An 11,871-nucleotide genomic window follows, 5' to 3' on the forward strand; every position below is an offset into this window, starting at 1 on the left:
CCGCCCGTCTCTCATTCGTCGCTCGCGACTTGATGCTGTTTTAGCTTGCATGTCAAGCCACCAAAAAGCAGGGCGCTTTCTTTTTGACATAACGGCCACAAGAGAGAGGCACTTTGCTTCATCCACACTGCCCCGAAATCATGGTCCTGCATCTTCTCGGAAAGAAAAGCTGGAATGTCTACAACAAAGACAACGTCGACCGTGTGCGCAAAGATGAGGCGGCTGCGCAAGCCAGAGAGGAGGAGGCAGAACGCCGCATGCAAGAAGAAGATGCTACTCGTCGCATCGCTATTATGCGAGGTGAAGTGCCTCCACCCGTCATAGCTCAATCACCCCCACCCGACGAGCATGGTAACTCGCGGCAGCGCCGAGATGTTGATGGTGGCCGGGATCGCAAACGAAGGCGTTTGAGAGGCGAAGATGATACCGATCGAGACATGCGCATCGCTCGCATGGATGCAGCTTCTGGAGCTGCTGCACGTGAGAATCTGAGTCTCTGCCAACAGAGAAAAGATGATGGCCATGTGCCCCTAACAGACCATGCTGGTCATATCCAGCTTTTTGCTGCGCCTGATGAGCGTGCCATACTAGCCAATTCCCGCAACGCTGAAGCAGAATCGGAGAAGGCAAAAAAAGCACGGGAGTACGAGGACCAGTATACGATGCGTTTTTCGAATGCGGCTGGTTTTAAGCAGTCAACATCCTCGGCGCCATGGTATGTTTCTTCAAGTAAGCAAGATGCTGAGACGCGAGAGTCAAGTAAGGATGTCTGGGGGAACGAGGATCCGAGTCGAAGGGAGAGAGAACAAACAAGGATGAGTTCAAACGACCCGATGGCATTCATGCGCAAAGCACAAACACAACTCAGACAGGCCGAGACGGACAAGGAGAGATGGAAGGCCCGTAAGGAACGGGAGCTCAAGGAGCTGGAGCGAGCTGAAAAAGAAGAGAGACAAAGACGAAAACATCGTCGACGCGAACGTGATCAAGATGAAGGAAACCAAAGTCCAGGTGGCGGTCTCGAGAGCTTTTCTCTCGATGCCCCAATTCCTGACAACAAACGCAGCAGGCAGGAGAGAAACGACAATCGCGTTAAGAGACATTCTCACAGACAGCCCAGGAGTCGAAGCCGCGATGGCGAGCATGAAAATGGCTCTTCATATCGATCACACCGCCGACGACCAAGAAGCCCTCGCTAGAGGGGACCTGACTACCCTCGAAGCTTCATCAATGCACAATGTCGCTTGTCCCGGTTCATTCTGTCGCCGGACAGTTGATGTGCCCATGATGGAGCTATAAGATATGATGCAAATGATAGTTGTCTTAATCATGAACTCGTGCTATCTACGTTGTCGCTGTGCTTGTTACTTTCTGAGAGTTGAGCTTCCACCGCTCGAGGCTTCAGCGTCGGAGTCGTGATCATAAGGGGACACGGCTGTCGAATTGGCCTCAGCGGCGTGCTCAGTAGTCCTGACTCTGTTCCGTCTCTTAGATCTGTCTTCGTCTTGTTCAGTATCGCTGTCTCTGCCCTGCTCTTCGTCGTCCTCCGTAGGCACGGCCTGGAAACCATCCCTATCTGATCCCGCATCCTTGATGAAACTGTCAACGATGTAGTACTGAATGCCGTTCATAGCCACGGGAAAAATGAACATGACAAAAGCAATCTGGAGGGCCTCGTTGCCCTCGGTCCAGCGCAGTGCCCAGTCACCGACCCAAGGTAGCCATGGGAGCATCGCGAAGAGCAAGAAGACGAAGAGCTTCATGCCGAAGAGTCCAATGAAGTAAATGAAAGATTGTTTGAGCCACCAAGTAGCACGTGGTGGACTGCCGTAGTAGCCCGACTTGATGGATTCGGGCGGGTTCGCCATGGGAGTCTTTGAGAAAAGACTGTGCAGGACGCGTAGGAAAATGACAAGGACAGGAATGCCAATGGTAGTCTGTATAATGTCAAAAAAGGACGAGTATGGCGACCAGAGTGTACTCACGTCGATGGCCAGATTCAACAGGTAGAATGAACAGGGATTGGGCATTTTGCCATTGTCGGCAACGACAGCAGAGACACTTGCTGAGATATCCTCAGGCTTGGTGCTGGCCATATCGAACTTACCCGACGAGAACATGGACATGGCCAGGTTGGCGAGATGTAGCAAGAAAGTACCAGCGACCTGTTTGGAAACGTCGAAGAACCAGATCTTGAGGGGCCGTCTTGGACGCTCTCTCCAACGCTTGAAGACGAGGGAGAGAAGAGCAAGGGCACCGAGTGCAGCTTGTACAATCAGGGCGAATGGGCCTAGGAGCTTGCATTCGCCATCTTCTGCCTTCATCATAGCCTTGGGACCTTTCTCTGCACCACTCGCAGCGGGCGGAGGTGGAGGGATATCGTCTTGCGGAATGGGGGGTGGCGGCATAAACTCTTCGGGTCTGGGTTTGGGTTCCTCGGCCTCGGCCGATACGCCAGCTATCTCTATGAGCTCTGTCTCGAAGACTCGGGGTATGTCAGCGCTTGAAGGCGTGGTGTGGAGAGTCAAACATACCCAAAGTGCTATCCGGAGGGATGACACCGAGGTTGCTGTGGCCGTAGGCCAGTGTTGGGGGAATGACCAACTTCCGTTGCTCGCCAACGCACATGTCCAGTAGACCCTCATCCCACCCTTTGATGACTTCCCCAGCGCCGAGCTTGAAAGTGAAAGGCACTCCACGGTTGTATGACTCATCAAACTTGTAGCCATTTGAAAGCAAGGTGCCGCGGTAGTGTACACTAACGTCGTCTCCGGATCTCGTGGGGCGTTTGCACGTCTTTGCTTTTACCGTCACAATCTCGAGCCCGTCGGCCGTGATATGCGTCTTGGGGCCAGTCAGTCCATCAGCAGCAGAGGCCGTGGGTGCCAAAAGGGCGACTGAAGCAGCGAGGAGTGGGAAACGGGCGATGCGCATCGTGTCGCAAAAGTCGAAGCCTGTCACACAACGATGTCGCAGGTCGCTCTGTAGATGAGCGGCGTTGGGAGAGGCGGCGAGGAATCGCGCCGTCTTTGTTGTCCTGGTCGTCTTCTCCTGAATGAAGCCCGAGTTCCTTGGATCTGCAGCCTGGAGGTCGAAAGAAAGTGGTCAAAGTAGACTGAGAACTTAGGGGAACGTCTCAGCTTGAGTGTCTCATGCCTGCCGCGGCCAGAGCGAAGGCCTGCTGAGGCTGCTGCGACACTCGCCGCCGGCAAATCGACATCGCCCCGTCATCATCCCCGCAAACTCTATCTGATGACCCACTTCCGCTTTTGCTCCGTCCAAAGCCACCACCACCCACAAGCCTCTTTCGATATACGCTTCGACTTGATCTCGCCGTCTCTCGTATAGCAGTCCTCCGAACATGTCTCCCAATTTGACTTTCCTAGAGAGATTCGAGTCTGTTTCCAAAGTGCAAGTCAAACATCTTTGAACACTCAATTGGAATGAGAAAGGTAATTTTCCAGTACTGACCAAACTTCAGACAAGCTGCTCTTGTGCTTGCTCATCCAGATCTCCCTGCCAGCCATATCCAAAGCAAAGCTACAGATGTAGAGCAAGCTATCTTCGACGGTTCGGAACATGTGGTAAACGATTACATTGCTTCCCCTTTTCTTTCATTCCGTGTTTCTGATATTCCTTCCAACGCGTAGCAAGATTACCAATCTCGCATTGATTCTGTAGTCGGTGATTTGTCTTCGAGCTCGAGCGTTCGTGAGCAAGCCAACGACTTGATTGAGGAAGCCCCTCTGGTGCTGTCCACCTCTGGCGTGACCATTGGTCGTTACACAAACGCTACACATCATAACGACGGTTTGTTCTCTGAAGTCTACAAGGCTACAGCTGGAGATAACTGCGGCATCACACCGAAGACACAGGGGCATCAGTACCATCCCTGCCTAGTTGCTCTCAAGGTCACAAATCCATCTGCCACGGAACCACCTCATGACTCTGTGCGAGAGGTGCGACTGCTGGAAAAAGCTCGCCACCCCTTTGTCGTAGAGCTTGTCGAGAGTTTCTCACAAGCTGGTGGTCGACTCGTCCTAGCGTTCCCGTTCATGCCATATACCCTCGACGATCAACTCAGAAAGGGCAAATTGCATCCGACCCATCAAAAGGCCATTCTCTCACAGTTGTTGCAAGGTCTTGAGCACATACATGATTGCGGTATCATCCATCGAGACGTAAAGCCGTCTAACATCCTGCTCAGAAGCCCAGCTGGTCCAATTTACATATCAGATTTCGGTATCGCATGGTCTGCTGATGACCCTTCGTCTGAACCTGCAAGGGAAAAGATCATGGATGTGGGTACAACGAGCTACCGCCCTCCAGAGCTCATGTTCGGCAACCAATGGTATGATACGAGTCTTGACATGTGGGCTGCTGGATGCGTGGCCGCTCAAGTGGTGAGTCTGGGTCCTCGGACTTTGTTCGACTCTGGTGATCTCGGGAGTGACCTTGCCCTGATCAAGAGTATCTTTTCGACACTCGGTACCCCTAACCTCGACATCTGGCCTGTAAGTTGTTCCGTATCGTTGCACAGGAGATCAGAAGTTCACACTCGTCTAGGAAGCCAAAACTTTGCCGGACTGGGGCAAGATGGCCTTTGTACAATATCCTCCAAAGGCCTGGACAAATATCCTTCCCGGAACTCCCTCGATAGCGATAGAACTAGTGCAAAGGATGATCGTATATGAGAGCGGCAATAGATTAAAAGCTGACGAGGTAAGTGTCACTTTCCAAGATTCGCAATCACATCTAAAATGCAATAGTGGCGGAAGCAAAGCTTCTTTGAGTAGAGGTTTAGCCTGTAGAGTCGAATTCTCTATGCTCGAAGGAAAGAGTCCGTAGTCTTGAGTTATATCCGACGACACCCTGTCATACAGATAATCATGCTCCGATTCAATGTAGGCTTCGTCGAGCGCGAGAAGTCATGATCTATCTTGCAGGAGTAAAAGGCACGTTCCCTCACATCTGAAGCTCCCAATTTCATGCTAAGAAGTTCTTGACTCGTCCGTGCGGTGTACGGGTAGCCTGATAGATGCCTGATACCACGGTGCCAACTTCTCTTTGACGATGTTATTCTTAGATCAGTCGATTTTGCCATGGATTGGCGCTGTGAATGCCTGGGTATGTGACACGTTGTTCGGTTCTAGATACGGTGAGAGCGTTGAAGTGAGCGTTCAGCTGGCAGCATACTTTTGTGGTAAAGACAATCTTACTTGTCAATGGCAGCATCACATGAAACAAGAAAGTCATCAGGCTTGCCAAGGCCGTCCCCCCACAGTTTCTCGGAGTGACGATGTTTAATGGAAAGTCAATCTCCAGTAGTAAACACATAGCGCGGTGACGACTTGTTTGCAGTTTCTTTCACCGTATTCTTCTCTTGTGTTTTCTTCTCGCACTCTTCTTCTTCTTCTTTTACAAGAGTGCCTTGACTATCCAGCTGTGTTCCTGATAAACGTTTATCGACCGGCAACAGCAACCCCGCGAGCAGTCAAGACACACCAGGCAGCGCATAAGTTACAGGCAACATGGCCTTTTTGTTTGGCCGCAGCAAGGCCAGGTCCAACCAGGAGTTGACCCGGTCGACGAAAGATCTGATGCTGAAGCTGATTGCTGAGGATAAGCCTTCACAAAAGGTAGCCGACCACTACGACTCGAGCGGACTGGACTGGGCTGACGACGGTCAGATCGAGGAAGAAGTGGCACGGAACCTTGGCCAGATGAAGGTCATTCTTCAAGGCACGCCCGGTATGCTTTCACTACCACGACCAACCAGTTCTCAAGCACAGAGCGACTGACACTAGCGTGTAGAACTTGACGTCAGCCCCGACCAGGTCTTCCAGCTTGTCAACCTCCTCGTCACCGAAGATCTGTTACGAGTCCTCGCCGAAAACATCCACCGTCTGCCTTTCGAATCGCGCAAAGATACACAAACCATCATCTCCAACGTCTTGCGATACAAGCAACCCGGGGAAGACCAACCGATCGCCCTTCAATACATCATCACCACACGTCCCGAAGTCATCATCGCGCTTTGCAATGGCTACGATCGTCGCGAAAGCGCAATGCCCTGTGGAGGAATACTGAAAGAGGCTTTGAAACACGACGCGGTCACTGCGTTGATTCTCTACGATGAGCCCAGCCTACACGGTCAATCCTTGGACCTTGGCAGCATTGACACAGACCAGCCTGCATCGGGCCAGGGTGTATTCTGGAAGTTCTTTGATTGGATAGACAAGAGCTTGTTTGAAGTTAGCACAGATGCTTTTGACACGTTCCGCGTGAGTTGCTACCTCAACATACTTCACGGCTACGTACTAAGAGTGATCAACAGCAAATCCTAGTTCGACACAAGCCCATGGTGGCTAAGTACATTGACACTAACTTCGATCTTTTCTTCGACAAGTACAACAACGTACTCATCAAGTCAGAGAGCTACGTAACTAAACGCCAATCCATTAAACTGCTCGGCGAAGTCCTGCTGGACCGCCAGTTTTACGAGATAATGACACGCTATGTCGAGTCCGGCGACAATCTTAAGCTCATAATGTGGCAGTTGAAAGATGATCGTAAGATGGTGCAGTATGAAGCCTTTCATGTCTTCAAGATCTTTGCTGCGAACCCGAACAAGTCGCCAGATGTCAAGCGTCTATTGACTATGAACCGTCAACGACTGCTGGATTTCTTACCAAACTTCTTGGCAGACCGTACCGAGGACGACCAATTCTCGGACGAGAAAAGTTATCTTATCAAGCAGATCAAGCTGTTGCCCTCTTCACCGGGCCAGCAACCGCGCACCGCGAGCCAGGAGTCATCGAGATAGGGTCTTGTTGCCGGACAGTCGCGAAGTCGAGATCAAGAGCTAGCAAGAACCATCGCGAATATGGAGTTCAGGCGCAAGCTCGAAGCTGCGACCGCTAAGAGACTGGTACGGAAGGAGCTTGCCAACTGAGGATCTTTACGGGATACTCAACGCGATGGAATGGATCGAATCGCAAAGTACAAGCCAGGTACTAGAGCTGGGATTTGCATTGCTACGGCGTACGGGCAGGGCGGCATATGATTTTGGCGAGGAGTTGTGTTTTATGCTCTTTCATGCTGACGATTTTTGTCAAGCAACTTCTGTTTTGGGGAATCAGTGTGGCACGACACGAACATCATCGTGATTCTCTTCCTCCGCTTCTTCCTGGAGAGGGGAAGTGCAATTCCTGTAGAATCTCACATAAAGCGGTGGTCATCATTCTCAGCATTGCTCTCACTGCCTCGCTGCCTTCATTTCCGACACCAAGTATGGTGTCATTCGAGACATGCTATACGATATAATCTCAGCGCCGCTAAGATAAGTCCTTGTATGACGAGATCAGCACACATATATCATGACATTTTCTCGTAGAACACTGTCAATATCATGAAAGATCGATTGAGGCTCTCTACGGCAAATTGGTTTATCGATAGCGAGATCGGCACGAGCTGCCACTAGGAGTCAAAGCGGCAATCCTGCGTGCAGATCATCGACGACAACCGCTAGGCCACCTCCGACGTCTTATATCTTTTCCAAACATTTGAACATACTTATACGTGGATCGAACAAAAGGGAATGTCGCCGAGTTTCCAGTGAGTGATGCCATCAGAAAGCACTGGGCAAGTCTCGTCTCTGGGCCGTCATTTCAACCCCCGGAACGTAAGTTCACGAACGCCTCCAGCGCCACGTGCTTGTCGTTAACAGCCGTCAAGCTTAGGAACGCGACACTAATTCTACCACGGACTGGAGAACGTGTTAGACGTGCCTTTTCGTTGCCTACCTTAGGAGACGATGCTCACGAGGAATCTGGTTCGTCAGAGGAGCGTGAGGGGTTGCTAGGTGCAGATCCTGACGCGCGACCCTCAACACCTGAATTCAATGCCCTACTAAACCCTCTCTACCGCTGGCGGGATCGATCGGTTGATTTTTGGGCTTCAAACCTAGGACAGGGAATCTTCAAATGTTCCATAGCCTATCTTCTTGGATCTCTTGCTACTTTCTTGCCCTTCATCTCGGCATTCCTCGGAAAGCAGGACGGCAAGCATGTTGTCGCGACTGTCACGGTGTACTTTCACCCTTCGAGGACAGTAGGGAGTATGATTGAAGCCGTTGGTATCGCTCTGATTGCCTTTGTGTATGCAGCGTTCGTATCTTTTACCAGCATGGCTATCAGCATGGCTCTGGGCAAACGGGACCTTCTGGTTCTTGGTCATGCTATCGTTCTGGTGGTATTTTGTGCTGGTGGACTGGGTTTCATCGGTTGGCTCAAACAGCGACTTGGTCACCCGACTGTCAATGTTGGATGCAGTCTTGCCTCACTGGCCATCATTACCATCTTGACCAAGGAAGGATCTATTCAAGCTGCCAAATTTTCCGAAGACAAAGTTTTCCAAGTCTTGCGGATGGTTCTGCTTGGTATGGCAGCCACCACGGCAGTCAATCTGCTTGTCAAACCACGATACGCCAAGAAAGAGCTACACCGCGACCTTGTCAAGACTACAGACTTACTTGGGGCCAAGCTCATCGCCATCACGCGAGCTTTCCTTACAGGCTCCGAAACGGAGATGCAAGGTGCAGCATACAGGCAAGTCGACAAGGACTGCAAGGCCAGTGAATTGTCAATGAAGAAGAACCTGGTTGAAGCGAAATACGAGCATTACATGTTGGGCAGGGAAAAAGAATATCGTCTCGAGGTCAAGCTTGTCAAATGTCTGCAAGGATTATCCCAGAGCATTGGCGGTCTCTACAGTGCGGCAAGCACGCAATTTGCGCTCATCAAATCATCACCACACATCAACAGGTCGGCATCCATGTCTTCCTCTTTTCTCGGTGGCTCTCAGCTTGTGAGCGAACCGGGCGAAATTCGAGGGACTTTGACACCTATTAGCGAAGCTCCTGAGTCGCCAGCTGATCAGCCTATACCGTTTAGTCCCATGGCCTCAAGCTTCACCAGTAACTTCACAGATAAACGACCTTCATTGTCGCCCTCTGAAATGTTTACGACATTCATAACGCAACTAGGACCGCCGATGAAGTCGCTGGCTTTTACTCTCAAATCTATCCTGGATGAGCTGCCCTTTCAACCCGGTACAGACGATGTGATCGCGGTCAATGTTAACTTCCGATCAAGTCTTGCTCAAGCAATTGACTTGTTTAATAATACTAGAAAAGGAGCCTTGTCAACGCTATATCGTAACAAGGAAATTACGAACGCAAAATCCCTCGAGCGTGTGGCTGACCTGGAAGAAGTTGCAGCTAGCTGTGGACATTATGCTGCCGCGATGGTCGATTTTGCCGAAGACACTCTCGAGTATCTTGAAATTCTGGAAGAACTAAAGGAAGAAATCGAACAAGAAGATCGAACACGTTCCTGGACTTGGATGGCCTTTTGGAGAAGGAATGATTCCGACAAGACTGCTGCAGTGGAAGCCGGCCTGTCATTGATTCACGAGCCTGACGAGGCTTTGACAACTGACATTCTCAAGCCCATCTTACAAGCGGATACATTTGCGAGAGCAGGTCTCAACATCAAGGAACCACTGACACATCAGGTTTATCGCATGTTCAAGTTTATTCGACGAGACGACATCAGATTTGCGATAAAGGTTGGTGTGGGAGCAGCTCTCTTTGCATTGCCATCATTCATGGTATGGTCACGACCGTTCTACCAACATTGGCGCGGAGAGTGGGGTCTTGTCTCTTATATGGTTGTGTGCTCTATGACCATCGGAGCTTCCAACACGACGGGTGTTGAGCGATTCCTCGGCACAGCCATGGGCGCAATACTGGCAATTATGGCTTGGATCATCTCGGACGACAGTCCTTGGCTCCTCGGGTTCTTCGGCTGGCTAATGTCGCTTGGCTGCTTCTACATCATCCTGGTTCAAGGCAAAGGACCTATGGGCCGTTTCATCCTTCTCACCTACAACCTTTCCGCTCTCTACGCATACTCGCTGTCTGTCAAGGACAATGATGACGACGATGATGAAGGAGGTATCAATCCTGAGATTTGGGAGATTGTGCTTCATCGCTTCGTAGCAGTCATCGCAGGCTGTCTCTGGGGCATCGTGGTGACCAGAGTGATCTGGCCCATCTCTGCCCGTCGCAAGCTCAAGAATGGCATCTGCTTACTTTGGCTTCGTATGTCGCTGATCTGGCGCAGAGACCCGCTGGCCATGTTCCTCCTCGGCGAGCCCGTCTCGACATACATGGATATTCGTGAAGAATCCGAGCTCCAAACTTTCCTTGCGCAATTGGAAGCTCTCCGCAAAGCTGCTGCTTCTGAGTTTGAATTTCGAGCTCCGTTCCCTGACAAGATTTTCGGCAAGATATTGGAAAGAACGAAGCGCATGTTGGACAACTTCCACGCCATGAATATGGTGATAGCCAAAGACCTCAAGGCGAGCCCTGGAGAGGCTGAGGTATTGAGATACACCAGAGCCGAACGATTTGCTTTGTCTGCGAGAATCAGTCATTTATTCTCTGTGCTAGCCAGTTCGGTCAAGCTTGAATATCCGCTCAACGATGTGTTGCCCAACATCGATCACACCAGAGACAGACTGCTGGCGAAGATCTTTGAGTTCAGAAGGGACAGTGACAAGGCTTCTTTGGCGACTGAGGAGGACTATGAGTTGCTGTATGCGTATGGTAAGTTTGATCTATAATCACCCTCATGACTTCGTTTTGCTAATTTGGACTGTAGCGCTCGTGACTGGATCCCTGGCACAGGAAATCATGGGTGTCAGTGCAGATTTGGAGGAGCTGTTCGGAAAATTGAACGAGGACAATCTTGCTCTTTACTAGCAGAGTCGAAGTGTACGAAGAAAAAAAAGATTGTGTACACAAATATGTAGTGGTCATTATCTTATGACTGGTGGTAGTCCCTGGCAAAGATATCGTCAAAGACCTTCTTGTCGACAGCATACTCGCGGACGTAGTCCTTCTCCATGTCGTGCATGCGCTTGCCGATAAGGACTAGACTGTGCAGGGGCTTGCCAAGGTCAGCCTCAGCGAGCTGCTCAAGAGTGCCAGCAACAATTTCTTGATCGTCAGCACCGACGCGAGCAACACCAACAGCCAATCTGTCCTTTGAGCAGATGCCTTCTCCCTTCTCTTCCTCGGTCTCGATCATCTGCTGGGCGCATTGGGCGACAGTCATGAAGCGTGGAGGCTCGTAGACAATTCTGCCTCTGGCCAGAGATTCGAGGTTGGGCTCCTTGACCTTGATGTCCAGCAAGACCAAAGTGTGCAGACCCAGGGCGACGTTCTCCTTGACACGGTCGTAGTAACTGGCGGGCTTCCAGTTGTCTGTGAAGAAGACCATGGAGACGGTCTGGCCAAAGTTGTAGAGCGAGAGACCGGTGCAGCCGACACCAGTCAGGATGGAGGCATTGGGCAGGATGCGGGTTTGGATGTTCTTCTCACGAGCACGGATGATGAAGTCTGTGTGAGTGGTTGCCGAGAAAGGATCACCGACAACCAAGAAGGCAATGTCGACCTTGTCGGCGCCTTCGAGGATCTCGTCGGATGAGGATTCGACCATTTCGCGGTCGGCGATGATTACTTCGCGACCATAGTAAGCTTCCTACTGCGATAGCGATTAGTGCACGTTTGCGCTCTCGTCAAAGGTAGCGGCGTACCAGGACTTCCTTCTCGACCAGCAGGACGGCGGTATAGGCTTCGAGGTAGACACGCTCGGCGCGCTTGATGATCTCGAGACCCTTGACCGACACGTCCTTTTCATCCGCCAGACCCAGACCGATTGCGTAGAACATGATTGCGTTTATGTATGAGCAAGGAAGGACTTTGTGGAAATAAAAAACATCGAGATTCCAGACGCTCGGTCT

At 51.0% G+C, this 11,871-nt stretch overlaps 7 protein-coding genes across 7 annotated transcripts; 5 read left to right on the forward strand and 2 right to left on the reverse strand.

Moving 5' to 3' along the window:
* Window positions 1-140: 140 nt before the first annotated feature.
* AUEXF2481DRAFT_5328 (uncharacterized protein) lies at window positions 141-1,199 on the forward strand (the record flags this gene model as incomplete). The annotated part of the gene is made up of 1 exon (XM_013487952.1): window positions 141-1,199. The coding sequence occupies one exon, from the start codon at window positions 141-143 to the stop codon at window positions 1,197-1,199; it is 1,059 nt and encodes a 352-aa protein (XP_013343406.1).
* A 118-nt stretch (window positions 1,200-1,317) lies between these two features.
* On the reverse strand, window positions 1,318-3,216 carry AUEXF2481DRAFT_40353 (uncharacterized protein). The gene is made up of 3 exons (XM_013488078.1): window positions 2,535-3,216; window positions 1,986-2,485; window positions 1,318-1,937 (listed from the first exon to the last, which is right to left on the reverse strand). Exons 1-3 carry the CDS (start codon window positions 2,932-2,934, stop codon window positions 1,365-1,367), a joined length of 1,473 nt encoding a protein of 490 aa, XP_013343532.1. The 5' UTR covers window positions 2,935-3,216; the 3' UTR covers window positions 1,318-1,364.
* On the forward strand, window positions 3,046-4,939 carry AUEXF2481DRAFT_234690 (uncharacterized protein). Its single transcript, XM_013488218.1, has 5 exons — window positions 3,046-3,411; window positions 3,482-3,584; window positions 3,651-4,514; window positions 4,567-4,722; window positions 4,770-4,939. The coding sequence occupies exons 1-5, from the start codon at window positions 3,362-3,364 to the stop codon at window positions 4,794-4,796; spliced, it is 1,200 nt and encodes a 399-aa protein (XP_013343672.1). The 5' UTR covers window positions 3,046-3,361; the 3' UTR covers window positions 4,797-4,939.
* Window positions 4,940-5,434: 495 nt separating this feature from the next.
* AUEXF2481DRAFT_234734 (uncharacterized protein) lies at window positions 5,435-6,944 on the forward strand. Its single transcript, XM_013488219.1, has 3 exons — window positions 5,435-5,751; window positions 5,815-6,284; window positions 6,338-6,944. Exons 1-3 carry the CDS (start codon window positions 5,532-5,534, stop codon window positions 6,824-6,826), a joined length of 1,179 nt encoding a protein of 392 aa, XP_013343673.1. The 5' UTR covers window positions 5,435-5,531; the 3' UTR covers window positions 6,827-6,944.
* On the forward strand, window positions 6,945-7,433 carry AUEXF2481DRAFT_234693 (uncharacterized protein). The gene has a single exon (XM_013488220.1). It carries the CDS (start codon window positions 7,063-7,065, stop codon window positions 7,324-7,326), a length of 264 nt encoding a protein of 87 aa, XP_013343674.1. The 5' UTR covers window positions 6,945-7,062; the 3' UTR covers window positions 7,327-7,433.
* A 107-nt stretch (window positions 7,434-7,540) lies between these two features.
* AUEXF2481DRAFT_89140 (uncharacterized protein) lies at window positions 7,541-10,782 on the forward strand. Its single transcript, XM_013488174.1, has 2 exons — window positions 7,541-7,684; window positions 7,738-10,782. The coding sequence occupies exons 1-2, from the start codon at window positions 7,625-7,627 to the stop codon at window positions 10,687-10,689; spliced, it is 3,012 nt and encodes a 1,003-aa protein (XP_013343628.1). The 5' UTR covers window positions 7,541-7,624; the 3' UTR covers window positions 10,690-10,782.
* Window positions 10,783-10,889: 107 nt separating this feature from the next.
* On the reverse strand, window positions 10,890-11,823 carry AUEXF2481DRAFT_98011 (uncharacterized protein; the record flags this gene model as incomplete). The annotated part of the gene is made up of 2 exons (XM_013488221.1): window positions 11,665-11,823; window positions 10,890-11,609 (listed from the first exon to the last, which is right to left on the reverse strand). The coding sequence occupies exons 1-2, from the start codon at window positions 11,797-11,799 to the stop codon at window positions 10,890-10,892; spliced, it is 855 nt and encodes a 284-aa protein (XP_013343675.1). The 5' UTR covers window positions 11,800-11,823.
* Between the last annotated feature and the right edge of the window lie 48 nt (window positions 11,824-11,871).

Source organism: Aureobasidium subglaciale (genome assembly GCF_000721755.1).
Source record: "Aureobasidium subglaciale EXF-2481 unplaced genomic scaffold scaffold_11, whole genome shotgun sequence".
In the NCBI taxonomy this organism is placed as follows: domain Eukaryota; kingdom Fungi; phylum Ascomycota; class Dothideomycetes; order Dothideales; family Saccotheciaceae; genus Aureobasidium; species Aureobasidium subglaciale.